We start from the raw sequence: 16637 nt of genomic DNA, 5'->3' as shown, positions 1-16637 counted from the left end.
AGAATAATTTGACCCCAGGTGGCCAGGAAATCTGGTAATGAAGCCAAAAAGCAATATTCCACTCAACTATGTAGTATCAAACATTTGCCGCCTGTAGACCTGAAAGGCGGCACTAAAAAGTTTGTTTTATTTTTCAATCTCTTCCAAGTGAACATTTACTATGGTCACCTTGAATTCAGTGAGTTTCAGTTGTGAACAGACAAAAACATAAAGCAAACCACCTGCAGCATAATGCAATTATCTGCTATCTAAATGAATATGTATACTCAGAGAATACATATTCTACTTTTAATGAATAAATGCACATGCACAGTACAATATAGAACAATGGAATCTATACACAGAATAGTATTGATGAACTTGTTCAATAGATTGTGACTGTGCAGCGCAACAATGAGAAGCTATTAGACCTGTGCACAGGGTTAGTGAACTGCTCTCATGTGGCTCCCTCTGCTGGTGTAAAGATGTTGAGGTGACCTTTGATAGTTCATGATAATGAGCAGCTAAGAAAACTCAGAGGAGCTGCCATGCTTGACCTAGAGATAATGAAAAGCCCTATATTTCAGCTAAAGCCACAATAGCTAATTCTATGATGAGCTATGATGTGTTCTAAAAGTGCTTTTGTTATGTGATATAGAGCTGTAATCTGTGGTACAGTGGTTTCCGAAGTTGGTTTCTACTAGCAAATTTAATTATTTCACCTGACTAACACTGCTGGATGTTAGTCCAATAAGAGAATATTCATCTAATTGCTATAAAATTTAAATATTCATAATAAGGTTTGATGCAGGTTTCAGTTTGGCTTCTCTAAATTAAAACGTAAATAGGATCATTTGTTTTAAACCCAAGCGCAGACACAGTACTCAGAGTCAGAACAGGAAGAGGCAAGAAGATTTATTTCTACAAATACTTAAAGTGCTGTGGGAGGGCAGAGTCCGGGGTTTCAGGGGGGCAAGTCCAAGGAGGGGTTTGGGAGAGAACCAGGCTGGGCAGAGAGGGGGAATCATACAATATGTTTGTCCAGAGAGGGTGTCCAGGATCCACACTGGGCAGCAGCGACAGGAGTCAGGTCCAGGAAACATGCAAAAACACAAGAGACAAAGTTTGTAATACAATAAGAAGAACAAACTAAGAAGCTTGGCGCGATGAACTCGAGAGCCCAGGATCTGGCAATGAGTAGAAGGGAAGTCCAGGTAGCCTATATATGGCGGAGGTGATTGCAGCTGATGATATGCAGCTGGTCTCCTGACTCCTGCACACCTGACTGCGCTCCTGAAATCAATGCTGCGTTGCAGACACCTCGGAAATCTGAGATTTCCCAGTTGAAATTTCTGACTTCTGACCTCAACGCGCTCCAGGTGCATGATGGCGCATCACGGCAAAAACTGCTGTTTCTTTGTTAAGTGCGCACACAGTTGAACCCTCAGCAGAGCCCTTAAGGATGGCCGTTATAATGAAAGCAAGTGGTATAAATAGCCTATACGTTAATCGTTTACTGTGGACACTTCCATCGGTGGGTAATCTGCAAAACTCTGTAAACCTTGTCACATTTTTCGGCATTTTTAACATTTTCTTGAATAACTTTCGTGCAGAGAAGACGACTTTCAGAGATTGTTTACTGTAACCAGCTACCTAATATATTTCTACATCACTTTACATGCAGAGCAAGTTCTTCTGCTATATGATGGTATGTATTTTAATTAAATACAGGCAAACATACTTTATGTTGCCTTTTATTTTATAGTTTAACACTTACAGTGTGTGCTTCCATGGGACTTGCCATTGTTGTGTGACGTCGTTCAGCTGCTTCTCGCGGGTACGTATCTTTTCTCACAAGTTCACAAGTAGGAACTCTGAGTTTAAGTGGCGTCCCTTTCTAGTTGGAGGATGGAAATTTCCGAGTTGCCTGAAACGCAGCACACAAGCACGGTGAGGTGATGGGAGGAAGGGAGAGACATACTGCAATTCAGGAACAGCAGCCCTGACAATCACGGTGTTAAACTTGAATTGAAAACTTGCAATTATGTATCCGTAAAACTGTGAAACATTTGTAAAAACATAAAAGTCTGTGCAAGAAAACGCATTATTTACAGATTTAAAATATCGTACTCTATTAGAATTATATTAGAAGGCATATAATCCAATAAGAAAGAACTCCATATAACATGTTTCTAGTTTAGTTTTTTTACTTACAATAACTTTTGTTTTCCCAACTGCTTTTCACATTTTTATACTAACTGCAAATGTTTGAGCTGCACATATGTTTGTCTGCAATATGTGTGTAACGATGACACTAATAAACCTCTGTTACTGATTGATGTTAACAGCTCGTTCTGTGCCGGTCTAACCACAACACTTTGTGACTTTGTGTGTGTTAAGGACATTTATCATGTCGGAAATGAATCAGCTCAGATGTCTCCCACAGTCATGCTGGATATCAGTTTGTGTTAGTTTATATTGACACTGATGTCGTCTCATTAAACCACTGTGTGTGTATGTGTGTGTACAGGATACATCCTGTAACTGACAGCATCAGGTTTAATGACATTAATGACAGCACTTGTATCATTGGCTCTGACAAACAGCCAACATTAATTTGTCATTAAATACAGTGGGACTATTGTTACAGATGTTATGGCTGCAGGACAGAATCAGTCCACAGCAGTGGTGGGTAGTAACAAAGTCCTTAAGTACAAGTTAGAGGTATTTGTACTTTACTTGAGTATGTTTTGAGGTAAACTTCACCTCATCTGACAGCCTCAGTTACTTTACAAAGTAAGATTTTTACAACTAGTACATTAATTGACTGACAGAAATTTAATTGGCAACTATTTTGATTGTTTAAAGAGGTGGTATTCTGCTCATTTTCAGGTTCAAAATCTTATTTAGGGGTTGTACCAGAACAGGTTTACATGGTTTAATTTTCAAAAAACACCATATTTTTTTGTCATACTGCACATTGCTGCAGCTCCTCTTTTCATCCTGTGTTGAAGGCTTCGTTTCAGTTATGGAGTGATACATCTTGTCTCTAAATGATCTTTGTTGGGAGTTGCACATGCGCAGTTCCTAGTTAAGGTCTACTAGCCAATCAGAAGCAGAGAAGGGCAGGTCAGCGAGAAGCCGGTAAACAGCTTTGGTTCAGCTGTACGTGTTGCCGACCAGCTTGGCAACATGGACTGGAGCGAGAGTTTCAGAGCGGTGAGTTATTAATCTGTAACCATAAAGTTTTAACTGAGCTCTGTCTCTACATCACAGGAACAACTTTATGTCCACTGACTGCCTGGAGGGTAGCTAGTGTTTGGAAGGGAGAGGAGAGCTGTGTGCTGCAGCTCACTGTTTTCCCACCGCTGTTTCAGAGGGCGTGTCGGAGTAGCCGCTCTGCGAGCGTTATATGAGGCGCATTTAGCTCAAAAAAGGGGAAGCGGCTGGACTACAAACGAGCTGTTTTCAGTTCAGAGCAGAGTTTTCTGTGGGAGATGGGAACTCCCTTTGGGCTGGACTTTGGGCTTTTTCCCTTTGCAAACCTGTTACATGCACAAAAAAGGTTTATAACTCAATAAAGGAAAGGGAAAAAGCCAAAAAGCAGAATACCACCTCTTTAAGTCATTTTTCAAGTAGAAACATTTCATGGTTCCTGCTTTTCTGAAGATTTGCTGCTTTCCCTTTTGATTATTTTATGTTTTTTTATTAATGTATATTTAATTATTTTTGACTGACAAAACAAGCATTGTGAAGGTGTCATTTTGGGCTCTGGACAATTGTGACAACATTTCTCACTATTTTCAGAATTTTTAAAATCGATTAATGGAGAAAATACTCCATGATGAAAATAATCATTAACTGCAGTTTGATACAAAAAAAGTTCAACCTCAAACGACTAAACAATAAAAGCCTGCTTTTACATGAATGCAAAAGTCATAATAATCTAATGATATAATATATAATAGTATAACAGTCACAGGGGGCATTTTTCATTGAGTACTTTTGATGCATAACATATTCCTGATTATACTTACGTACTCTTACTTAAGAAAAATTTTCAATGCAGTACTTTTATTTGTAACAGTTTTTGTGTTTGTTTTACAGTTTACAGAGTATTAGTATTGTTTTTACTTAGGATCTGAATGCTTCATCCACGACTGGTTCACAGGTGACATTTGATAAAACCATATAATATAACCAGTGGTGGACTAATATTAAGTATTCAGCTCTTTTACTTCAGTAAAAGTACTAATACCACACTGTAAAAGTATTGTTACATATAAAATTCCTGCCTTAAAAATGTTACTAGAGTAAACGTATGTCAGTAGGAAAATGTATTTAAAGTATTAAAAGTAAACGTACTTGTGGCAGACAGAAAGATGTCCTCTGTGACTGTAATATATATTAGATTATTATTATTATTTATGCATTAATGTAAAGCATTTTCAATGCAGTACTTTTACTTGTAACTGAGTATTTTCACAGTGAGGTATTAATACTTTACCACCACTACAGGTAACATTAGTTCCACCATTGCCTCCATTATTTCATACAGTTGAATGTGACGTTTTATTCAAATGAGCTAATATTGTGTAACAGATGCACTCATTTGTTTATCGGATGGGACACCCTGCTCGACAAAAGTGAGAGTGCATTGTAATGTTTAATTCTGATCATTCGTAGGAGGAGTGAGTGAGGATGGCTGATCCGTCTGACACGCAGGAGATTCCTCTTTGATCCCTGACCGACCATCATCAGCCGGCTGCTCAGCCTCTGCTGACTTCATCTAGCAAAGCTTCTTTAGTCCTTTAAGTCACAGGTGGGATTGTTTCCCCAGTACCAGTTTGGCATGACGGCAACATCATCGGTTGGTTAATAAACCCATATTCTTTCATTTTTTTCCCCTCTCTCAATGTTTCTGCTGCATCCTCTTCATTTCCAATGTTGATGCTAAGTTCTGTGCAACCTTCGCTCTGCAGTCTTTGTAAGACATATATTACCCTTTAAACATTTGACTCATTGTCCTCTTACTGATGGAAATAACTTATCACTGTTAATCTAAGATTAACGTGGTTAACTTTAACATCAGTATGTTACTCCAGAATCCGAAATCCCCTGCACTTGCACACAATCAGTGTCTACCCGCTAAGCTCCCTTGAGAACAGGTGGCATTTTCTTTTCACTGAAGACTCAAAGAGAAAAGTTTCAGGCTGAACTCGTCCTCTGTTAAAGATTAAGCTTGTTCAAAGTGGTGAAGGACAAATTTGAGGTATTTTCATTTTATGCCACTTTTCTTCGAATCCACCACGTCTCAGAGGGAGATATTGTACTTTTTCCTGCACTACATTCATCTGACCGCTTTAATCACTAGTTACTTTTTAAGATTACAATCGTTCATAGCTTTCCTGTCCAGTGAAAACCATGTATCTCCAAATGTGCTGCTTTTGAGTTTGAATGTTTCTGATGAACTGGAGGATGAAGTGTTTCTTTTAAGGTTTGAGAAAATTATCCTACTTCTTAAACTAAATAAAATATAAAAAACAAACTTAGATCAGCTGGAAACAGTGCTGTTGCGTGGTTCTCACATGGCAGCGATCGCCACAAACACTTGATGACCTTATAGACCATGATGCATTGCTGTAGATTATCTATCTAAATAATCTAATTGATATATTATTATTTATTACCAGAACCTCTGACCTCATGCCTAAAACACATTCGCTATTCTTACAGAGATCCTGGACATTCATTTAAGCAAATAAAAGAATCTGATATTTACGTGATCGCTTGTGGAAAACTTATTCCATTCAGGATGTTATCGCCGCAAACTGAAATTATGAGTAATGACTGATGGACAACATGTTTGTGTCTGATGGTTGCTGACAAATAAAACAGGCCGTAAAGACACACAGGAGGTTTGAGGAGTCACACGCTTTATTGAACCTTTTCATTTGGCAATAATAAATGACTGAAACTCAAGGCAAGTAAACTAAGAAATAAACAGAACCAGAATAAATGACGCTAGTGAGGAAAAGCCGTTTATATGAGTGCATACAGAATATTCTAGCAAGCAGTGTGAGGTGTCCCCCAGTGTCACACCTGACAAGAGAAGATCATAAATGTTAAATAACTTTATGGTTAAATGCATTTCCACTGTCTTCTAAAAACTAAAAGTAGTGTTATGTTGTTGTGGAATAATAAAGTATCTTGAAACAGGAACAAAACCAGGTATGGATGTGGATCCAAGACCCCCGAATGCAATGAAATCAGAGGGCAAACGGTAAAATGTGCTATATCACAGTATATCTAACACACTAACATAATGACATGCTGAACGTTCCCTGCTTTTGACGTATAGGATCAGTTTTTATTGTGTATTCAATACATCTCAGAATCTCATCAGACATCACAGCTCCAAGAGTTTTGTTTTTAAAGGATATGTTAGTATCTTTTCCAGTCTACAACAGTCGCATGCCAAATGTACATCGAAGCGGTTGTTGCTCGCTGTGATCGTTCCTCGTCTCTCGCCCTGAAGGGATCCTTTCCTCATGTGGCCACAACAGAAGAGCCGGGGAACAAAATACATTCTGTGCAAAACGCAAATGTGAGGCGACCATAGTTACAAACTAGAATGAAATTCACTTCGCATTAGAGCTGCGACGATTAATCAATTAATAAATTACTATAAACTTAGTCTGCAACTATTTCGATAATCGATTTGAGTCATTTTTTAAGACAAATTCTCTGATTCCAGCTTCTCAAATGTGAATATTTTCTAATTTCTTTCCTTGTCTACGACAGTTATCTGAATATCTTTGAGTTGTAGACAAAATAAGACTTTTTATAACATTTGAGAGCATTTAATAGTTTAAACAACTAATCAACAGATTAATCTACAACGAAAGCGATCATCCCTACTTGCATGTAGTTTGTAGTAGCATAGGTTATGCACAGGATCGGTATACACAAGTCTGAGACACAACCGTAGATTTTTTCTTTGTTTTATTTTGGGTTTTTTTCATGCATCTGGTCGGCAGAGGTCCAACCTGCAGCAGCGACCGAGCTTCTCTTTGCTGTGTATGCGGTATGAGCGAAAAGAGGACTCTTTCCTGTTCCTGACATTCGCTTCTATCTAAAAACTTTTGTTTTATGAGTCAGATATTTCACTAAATAAGATGTGCGCTAGGTTGTTTGAGAAACAATGACAAACTCATGCCTCGCCCTCGATGTTGCAACATAATTTAAAAGACACAGCAACATTTCAGAAGCAACAACACAACTCTGAAGGTTTTTTCCATCGCACAAAATCAAGATGGAAGATGCAAATTTAACTACCTTACACACCCGTGTCTGGGCAAAGACAGCTATGTGATTTGGCTAACTCACACTGCTGAAGAGGGTTGGTTTTACAGCCAGCGAGAAGAGGAGGAAAATAGCGACCAACAACTTCTTTGAAGTACTTATGAAATGCAGCGTAAGATAGACTAGGAAAAAATTCAAACCTAACCTCTGAACATATAGGGCAGAAAATATAGACCACATTAAATGGCACAGCTTCGGGTTTCACAATGACTCACAGCTCAAATGTAGTTGTAGATCCTTTGTAGTATATTTTATACTGTAACATAGTAGTTTAAACACACTACAGCTTATAGCACAATCAAAATAATGTGATGCTAAACTGAAACTGCAGCTGTTAGCATCCCATTCACCTGGTGTTATTTCACCTTGGCAGTTAAAAATCATCCCATTTCTGAGTTTACTTGAATGCACCTTTATTCCACACACAGTCAAACTGAGTTTAATGGAAACCAGTGAGTGAGCGAGCTCTGGAGCTGTAGAAGCCCAACTTAAAGTAAGGTAAGCTCCGACCAGCTGATTCATGGAGGATGGGCTATAAAACATACACTCATACACACATGCACAAACTCTTCTTCTAAAAAACTGTTTGAAATAGTCATTCTGACACAATATATTATAAACCTCTTAGAAATAAAGGCTGTAAGGATTTATAAGCATTGCTCATTCATAAATATATGCAGCAAAAATACGATACCATAAATCTCTCTTTTTAGGAATCAGGACAGGACATAAAAATATGTAAAAATCTTCACTAGACTTTAGGATTAAAATATCTGATTTGTTCAGAAGTGCTCAAGTTATTTTGCTGAAACAGCAGAGCCACAGATTGACAGAGTTTGGCCAGGTTGTATCAATAAAAAAAAAAAATTTGGCTGGACCATATGCACCATGCTAACGCGTCTAATGCTAAAACAATTGAATGTTTGCTTTGAGTAATTCACATAAATTTGACAGCTGGAGTGTTTTTACAGTCTGTTAAGATATGTCATGTCGTCCATCTTTATGGACGACATGACAGCGACCCAAAGTGAAGCCAGAACTTCTTGCACGCCTCTGATGGCTGGCTGCAGTATGATTCATAAATGGGGGTGAGACGAGATAGTAATCAAGGGAACACACACTCGCCGTGAGTCCAGACCATTTTTGAGAGTGGTGGCGTAGCTGGTAGAGTTTTGCAATATAAACATCTAAAAACTGATGTGCAGCCTCGCTCGGTTTGTAACTGTGAGCTGCACTTTATCGGAGGTGCTTCAGTGTGTGGATTTGTGGTGAGATTTCTAACTGATCATAAATGTTTGAAGGGGATACTACCAGCGGAGCAATAACTTAATGCACAGCGTATAGGGCAGGTAGAAAATATTGTGAATTCTCATTAAGTGATTAAACTTTTTTCTGCACATCTCAGAGAACACAGATATGTGGGAGAGATTCTGAATGTGCAGAGAGTTTTTAACATGAAACACAGGAGCTATTAAAGTCCAGGAGTTTAAAACTGATTAATTTATAATTGAAGTGAAAAGATGCCACGTTCACATTTCAAGAGGTTACTTCCCCAAACAAAGACACAACAGAGGAGGGAAGATTAAACCATGGCTGCATGTGTGATGTTTATTCAAGTGTTCATATTTCAAGTTTGGTTTTATTAGCTGAGCCCTGCTCATGACTGAGTCGGCCAGGTGTATGTGATGGCAGCAACTGTGTGTCGTCCATCTTTATATGAAGTCTATGGTAAAGACGTTAGCTGTGAGCTAGCTAGATTCAGTGGTGACATTTTTACTTGCACAAAAGTCTCCTCCTCAGTTCGCGCTGCCTCGAGTGAATTTGCACCCACTCAGTGGGAAACTGAAAGATGAGTTCCGTATAAAAGTATTTTAGAGCAGACGAGAACATAGTTTCAAACGAACAAAAGATGTTAGAGTGCCCGTTTAGCTCAGTCAGTAGTGCACAGGCCTCTTGGTAGGAGGGTTGTGTGTTTGATCTCCACATTGTGCAAAATATTTACTCTCCCTCTTCAACAAATTGATTACAAAGAGACTGTTTCACATGCTCACGATAAAGCATGTGCTGGCGCGTGTGCATCCCAGCGATCATAAAACTTATTTTTCAAGGTGCCAGTTTTGGCCCACTGGGATAGACTATTAAGACGGAGAGATTTATATGAAGGAAAGCCTCCTGCTCGCTCACTCAGCCTGTCTTCACATTATGTTTTACTACCCCGGCAGAGAATGGGCCGATGAAAGCGTCGTGCCTGACAGCAGGGGACAGGACTTCTTCTCCCAGAACAGTATGTGGGCATTTTTATGTCATATCTTAGGATAAGTCTACTAAACTGAGCGGTAATGCAGGTGTAAGACCCGTCATTTTTGACAGAATAAGCCTTAGATCGCTAACAAAGCGACATATTTTAAAAATAAGATTTATTTATTTATTTTATGCAATAGCCTCAGAAAATCTAAATAATAACAACAAAAATCTTTGAGGCTACAATAAATTTGCTCTTTCCACTTTGTTTACATGATGTACACTAAACTGCCCCCCGATCCAGAACTCTTATCTGGGTTACAACTGACCTCCTCCAAATAAGAAGCAAAGGCTTTTGTCTGTGCAGCTGTGACCCAAATGGTTTTCAGTTAGCAGCTAGCACTGTTTAGCCAACATGGCTGACACGGAAACCTGGGACATCCAAACTCTTTTGATCAGTGGCTCATTATAACGTTCCACTAAGGCGGTGATTTTCAAAGTCTGGGTTGGCACTTTTAAGATACATGAATTGAACACAACATGCTAAATTATTTTGCATAAACCTTCTCAAATCTCTGTAGCTGCAGTATTTTAAAATAATCAACGTAATGCTGTTAGTTACTTTAAAATATATAGAGACAAAATTCACATCTTAAATTATTTCACTGCCCAGAAAAAAAAGTCTGAAAATCACTGCATTACAGTCAGTCATTAAAAACAAAATCAATAAATATCATTGAACAGTTATAGGCTACTAGTACCATAATAACATCTAGAAATTAAAGTGGTGTAAATATTAAAAGGACAATATTGCAGATTTTGCCAAGTGCTTCCAACGGTTACTATAATATGAGCCACATGTCACAAACTGTGGTATTATTATGATTGCAATTTTACACTCAGTTATTATTGTGATGCACCTCCTGGGGATGTGCTTTGGAAGTCAACAAAAGTTATTATAAAATGTCATTTTTGACATGTCAACATGTTTACACTGTTTCAGACATTGTGCAAAAGAGCAGTTTGACTTTGAAAGCAGTAATCATGAAAACCCAAACTATCTTAGGGCCCCTTCACCTGAAAGTCTGCACCAAGGTCCGAACCAAAGTTCATGTTTTGACACATTTGGTTAGTTTGGTTTCAAATTGCAATTACGCGAGCGCACTACAAAACGCTGCGTGACATACTCGCGTCCTGTCGTCATCATCTATGTGGGCTGGGTCTCGCTATACTTTGATCGGTTTGTAAACGGACGTCAGCGTGTTGTCAGTTCAGCTTTGACAAGAATGAATGAAGAGATGCAGATTGTTGCCATTTTATAGTTCAAATTCGCCAAATGATTGTCCTTTTTGTGTGAACATTATATCATCACTGGCAGGGGGGGAAAAAAGGAGAAGATTGCAAGCAAATATTCGAGCCCTGTCACGTCCGTTTGGGGAGAGACCAAAGAGATGAGTGTCAATTTCCTTTCATAGTCTTACAAAAGTTTAGCTTTCACGGGCGATTTATAATTGTGTCATTATTTCAATGCATTTCTCTGTGCATTTGTTTGTTTCCGGTTTGGACAGAAACCACCAGAACTTCCTGTAAATGGTCTGACAGTGTAGAAACGAACCGAACCACGGTTCAGTTTGATCTGGAGTCTTTTCATCTGAACAAATTTCGTCTGTTTGGTGCGGACCGTGGTCTGGGGGAGGTTTCACGCCTGTAATTTTTGTTCAAATCAAACTGAAAACGGAAGGTGTGAAAGCCCCCTTTATCTCTGAAACCAAGCTTACTGAAACAAAACAGTCCTTTTCTCACTTGGCGTCCCACAGAAAACAGTTCAGAACTGGTTCTAACCCACAGTTTAGACAAACGTGGCAATAGACAACGGCTTCGGACAGACAGGACTGTGTGAGTTTTCTGGACAGAAGGAAGAAGAAACATAGGCGTTACATTTCATTTTGGCTTTTTTTAAATGGCTGACAGTTGAGTGCTGTCGGTGCTCACTCCTTCTTCTGATTGGCTAATAGGGAGGCCTCCCATCGCTGCGCCATGGTGTTCTGTCGTCGTGGCACTGAAGAGAGGGAAGGGGGGAACTGGAGGGAGGGGGAGATTCAGCTAAACCACTGGAGCCAAGATGGATGGACAGTTTCATGGTTGGATGGATGATGGACAGATGGGGCAAAGGAGAAATGATCAGAGGAGGGGATGTATAGGAAGCATTAGACAGACGGATGCAAGAGTGACGGATAGATGAAAAAATACTTTTTTGCACAATTGTGAACTAATGGATTAAAAATCAATTCAACTGATTGACAAATCATAAAGTTCACAATTAATAAAAGGAAACAAATGAATGGATGAGTACAGGGAGAGATTAATTACCCAACATGGAAAATGCAAAACGGAAAAAAACAGAAAAATTTGAATATGATTTTCATGCTATGCACTGATAGGTGAAGCAATCCAACATAGAGTAGCAGCAGTGTAACCTGCAGAAAACAGTCCAGAAGTCGTAATATTGCTAATATCAGGAAGGACATTCAATGTTTAAGTGAATATTACTGTAAGGGAATAGAATAAAATTATAAAGTTAGATGTTTCCTCATTGGTTTCCTGTACATGTGATTAAAGCTGTAAAAAAGTCAGTATTTCTATGTAAACAAAGGAGCGTTTTGCCATTGAACACATTCACCATAACAACTAATATCACTGTAAGTTTCTTTATTTTATAACATTTGTTACTCTTTCATTCTTGTGTTTATTTTGGTATTTTGGTGCAACTTCCGCATTGGAACTCTTATTTTGAAGTTTTGAAGGAAGCTGTAAAAGGTGTAAAAAATAAACGAGTGTGGACGGCGCAGCAACACGGTTGTTTTACCGTCGTTGATTCTCTCCGGGCAAACTCGACGCGTAATACTGACTTACATCGTTTGGTTGAAGTTTAGTTGAAGTTTATGATTGCGATAGTCACAACAATCACCTTGTCACTGTATTCAAATATCAGTGAATGCAGCTTTAAGGTTGTTCAGCAGACTTGTTAGTTCCCTGATGAAGAAGCTTCTTGTAGGCAAACTTTGAAGGTTTTATATTGGGTTTTATGAATAAAACGGACTTGACTTTTATTAAACATGACTACTATCAATGTGTTTACGTGCCCTTAAGTAACTGGTTACATTTTTCCTTCTCCAGTAAGCAGATTTCTTAAACGTAACGAGAAACCCACTTTCCATAGTTGGGTTGGCGGATTAGCGTTCGTGTTTCCATCAACATATTTTTATGCACATTTTAGACTTTCGCATTAGTAGACAGATTTGCAAAAAGGCTTTTATGCTCACATGAGGTGGCTTTTGCGGAGTTAATGCACTAAATGGGAGATGGAAACTTGCCAAATAAGTTCTGACGTTTAACATTTACAACCTGCCCAATTCAAACACATTCCTGAAGAACTCTTTTTCTCAGATCCTCAGGTCCATTTGATTGGTTGTTTTTTCTGGTTTGCAACCTGTTTATTGTTTCTTACAGCCATGTGTAACATCAACTTCTGACGTTACTACGCTTTGGTTAGCCTGGTTTATTCGCTCCAAACCAGTTGTTGGAAAGGCGCCTAATTAGCATTAATCTTTTTTGCGACATTTTAAAAGTTCGCTTCAAATTTGCTTGACAATTAGATGGAAACACGGCTAGTGAGATAGAGGTAGATTCATAACTCTTACTGGCTTTTTACAAATATGAATGTGCATGACAAGAGACTGCAGATCGGGAAAGTAACAGTGGAGCATGTGGCTGAACGGAGCAATCTCTAATCTTTGTATTTAAACTCAAACTGAAACTACCACAAATTTGCCTTCAGATGTGCAAATACGTTTCCACCACTAAACATTTAACATTTTGTTAAATTCAGTCAGAGCTACCCTGTCTGTCTGTCCTAGACCGGCTCCACGGTGAAGCTATTAACAATTATTAGCTTTTAACGACTTTTATTTGGTTAGGTTTAGAGAAAGATCATGGTTTGGCTTAAAATAACATCACTTACATGACTTAACTTACGTAAGTTAAGTAAGTACCCTAAATAAAAACTTTCAATGTGGACTTTTTGTTTCACAAAGGGAACAAATACTGGTCTCCTGGGTAAAAGTCCGCTTTCCGGCCCATCCATCAACCCCAGCCACCTTTTAAACTCTGACTTTACTCTTAGATATCCTACACCTACCTTTAGCGTTCAAAAATCACACTATAGGGCTTCCCAAGTGCGCTGAACTATGACGCTAACGGTCTCCCTAGTGGGTTACAAACTGACGCCTACGGGTCTTGACCATGTGTCCATATGTGTTGACTTGGGAGTGAGAACCTGTGGTCTAATACTAATACAGTTCAATAAGAAAGTACCGACCTGCTGCATGTATAGACGGATTTACAGTATCCAGGTTATTAGAGTGCATGTAAACATGGTTACCTGCGTAATCTGGTCTCTCTCAGTAACTTTGTTACTTAAGTGCATGAAAAGACACTGCATGAATGTTTCAGAGAGTGTGAGAGTGACTCAATGAAGAGGTAAAAAGCTACATGTGGGAGTGAACTTCAAATAAACCCTAAAACCTGCAGGGTAATGCGCTTTACTTTATGATGTCTGTGTTTGAGACATGTTTCCCCTCTAAACAAGTGTTTTAGCCAAGGTGATGTATTTTGTTTACGAATTGTGGATCTAGATATAGTTTTCAGGCTTTTTATTTACTTCCATAGATAGATAGATAGATAGATAGATAGATAGTTTGTGTGTCAGCCAACCTTGTGGTCACAAGACAAACTGGATCGTTCCATTTTGCGGGTCCTGGAGGGGGACGAAGGAGAGGAGACACATCTGTCTGGAACCTCTGGCACTGAAATAAAAGAGAATTCAATCACACATTTAATAAGATTATCCTAAATGTATTTTTCATCCTACAAACTGTGGCCAATAATGTAAAGTGTTCTGCCCAAAAATGGTTGATTGATTGTGAATAGTGAAAACACACAACCATATGCAAACCTTTTTAATTATAACTGACGCTAACTGATCATACCCCTTCATCCCTCCCCTCTCGACCTGGCTTCTGTTTTTTTATTTCATTTGACAATTAAGAATTTTTAAGAGAATACATTATGTACACGTTGGAAATAAAAGATAAAAAGATGATCTTTATACGAGTTCCGTCAATTGCACCTACTGCTCCTGTGAAGCCGGCTATTTGCGTGAACTGTGTTTGCTTCTGTCAGATTACGGGAGGTGTTGTTGGGAAGTCGATGAAATGCGTGACAATGTGTGGAGCTCTAAGTCTCATAATTGTTTCCATGACAATTCGGCTTATTGATGGTTGTGAACGGGCCAAAATCATCAGCATCGCTGCGTTTGTCCTGTGGCAAATTAACAAAGCGTCATCGCAACTTTCAGTTTAGCTGAAAACGTAGTGCTGCGCAAAGTCAGTGGTGAGATGACGTCCCTCACCAACTCGCTGACAAAGATTATGCCTGCGCTCTCCGACCCCGTTTAATCAAGTGCACACTCAATAATTCAGAAACATTCTTGCTCTCCTGTCTCCATCACAAGCACCTACTGGCTTAACCACTCGAGAGACCTCTGGAGCTGTCATAAATAACTGGGAGAGTAAGAGTGATTCTTAGCTTTAAGAAATCTGATAACTTGCTTTTATACTAAAGTTTGAAATTACGAATAAATTACATGAATTCTCAATACTTAATTTTAAAATGGCACTTTGAGAAGCTTGATAAAAACCGGCCCAGAACACTTTGCCTCTGTTGTCTTCTGTGTTCCTGCTACCCCATTTGCAGTCACTGGGTGATCCTTAATCCCTCCCCTCCAACGCTTCATCCTATCCTTCCCCAACACTCTGAAATCATTTGAGCTGAACTCCAACACGACAGAAATGTTTCTACGGTGTTCACTTCCCCACAAATGTTTCTGATACCTGGACAAGTGGGCACGACTCTACGTACCGTTGTAACTGATGTTATCGTTCAGGCCCGGAGACACCAGCACAGTATCGTACCTCTCTCTCCCTCTCCTCCACTCCTCCTCCCTCCTCTTCCTCCACATCTCATCCCTCTGCCTCCTCCACTCCTCCTCCCTCTGCCTCACCATGCGGATCTCTTGCTCCACCAGTGACTGGCTGCTGAGGGAGCGCAGCTTGAAAAACGGATTGGACGAGAAAGTGCTCTCCTGCGTTTCCATTGACGCCGGCGCTGAGCTTAGGCAGAACTCAGACGCGCTGCGGATGATCAGATTGGAGGTTTCCACGACGATGACATTGGCAGAAGGCACCGTATCCAGGCTTGTTGGCCAATCGGAGAGGCCCCCGATGGCAGAGGAGAGTAGGCGGTTCCTGGAGGAGGAACTGGAGCAGTCGGGCTCCAGGATTATGACATTATTGGCTGTCATTTCATGGTAGAGAGACCGGGGAAGGGAAGAGGAGCAGGAAGGAGATGGGGAGATGGACAAGGTAGGGGTGCGGCAAGCTGGAGGTCTGGGTGGAGATCGTCCTGTCTGCAGAGTGGATGGTCTGAAACAGAACAACAGAAAAAAAACAATGAACAAGTTTCATTTGGGCTCAGATCTCACTCGCAACTCATCAAATACAGTTGCTTGGTCAGTGGCCCTACGTCTGTGTACTGAAGATACCACGATGAGACAAGATTTTATGAAATTTTTATTTATTTCCTGCATTCTGGTGAATTTTTGCTGCACCAAATCCTGGTGGAAATGTTTAAAACTTAGTTTTACCTAAAATCCACCAGCTTGTCCACAACAGGGGAACAAATACTCTGGAAAACGTCTACAAAAATATTCCTCCCAGACCATAATTCTTTGTTTCTCCTTCTTACACCCAGCTGAATAAAAGGGTCAAACCAACAGTAAAATCAGTCGCAGTGTGGACAGATGAGGCATATGTTCAGAGAGGCCGCCACCCAGAAGAACCCATCAATATTGAGGAATTTACATCATCAGGGACATCATACATCAGCAAATGTGTTGAAGATGTGGTGATCACTGAGACATTAAAAGCCTTCCC

General features: G+C 39.6%; 1 protein-coding gene and 1 long non-coding RNA gene across 2 annotated transcripts in view; one reads left to right on the top strand and one right to left on the bottom strand.

Moving 5' to 3' along the window:
- Positions 1-929: 929 nt before the first annotated feature.
- LOC123972540 overlaps positions 930-16637 on the bottom strand; it is a 30356-nt gene continuing 14648 nt past the window's right edge. The window contains exons 7-10 of the mRNA XM_046052065.1: positions 15565-16127; positions 14359-14450; positions 1757-1906; positions 930-1045 (exon numbers count right to left, since the gene is read on the bottom strand). Of these exons, the coding sequence (XP_045908021.1) occupies positions 1877-1906; positions 14359-14450; positions 15565-16127 (685 nt within the window). The 3' untranslated portion in view covers positions 930-1045; positions 1757-1876. The remainder of the gene's footprint in view (positions 1046-1756; positions 1907-14358; positions 14451-15564; positions 16128-16637) is intronic.
- On the top strand, positions 3144-4881 carry LOC123971817. The gene is made up of 2 exons (XR_006825306.1): positions 3144-3198; positions 4666-4881. It is a non-coding gene; the product is annotated as an uncharacterized LOC123971817 (long non-coding RNA).

The sequence above is a fragment of the Micropterus dolomieu genome, linkage group LG06 (genome assembly GCF_021292245.1).
Source record: "Micropterus dolomieu isolate WLL.071019.BEF.003 ecotype Adirondacks linkage group LG06, ASM2129224v1, whole genome shotgun sequence".
Taxonomy (NCBI): domain Eukaryota; kingdom Metazoa; phylum Chordata; class Actinopteri; order Centrarchiformes; family Centrarchidae; genus Micropterus; species Micropterus dolomieu.
This window is presented reverse-complemented; position numbering and strand designations above follow the sequence as displayed.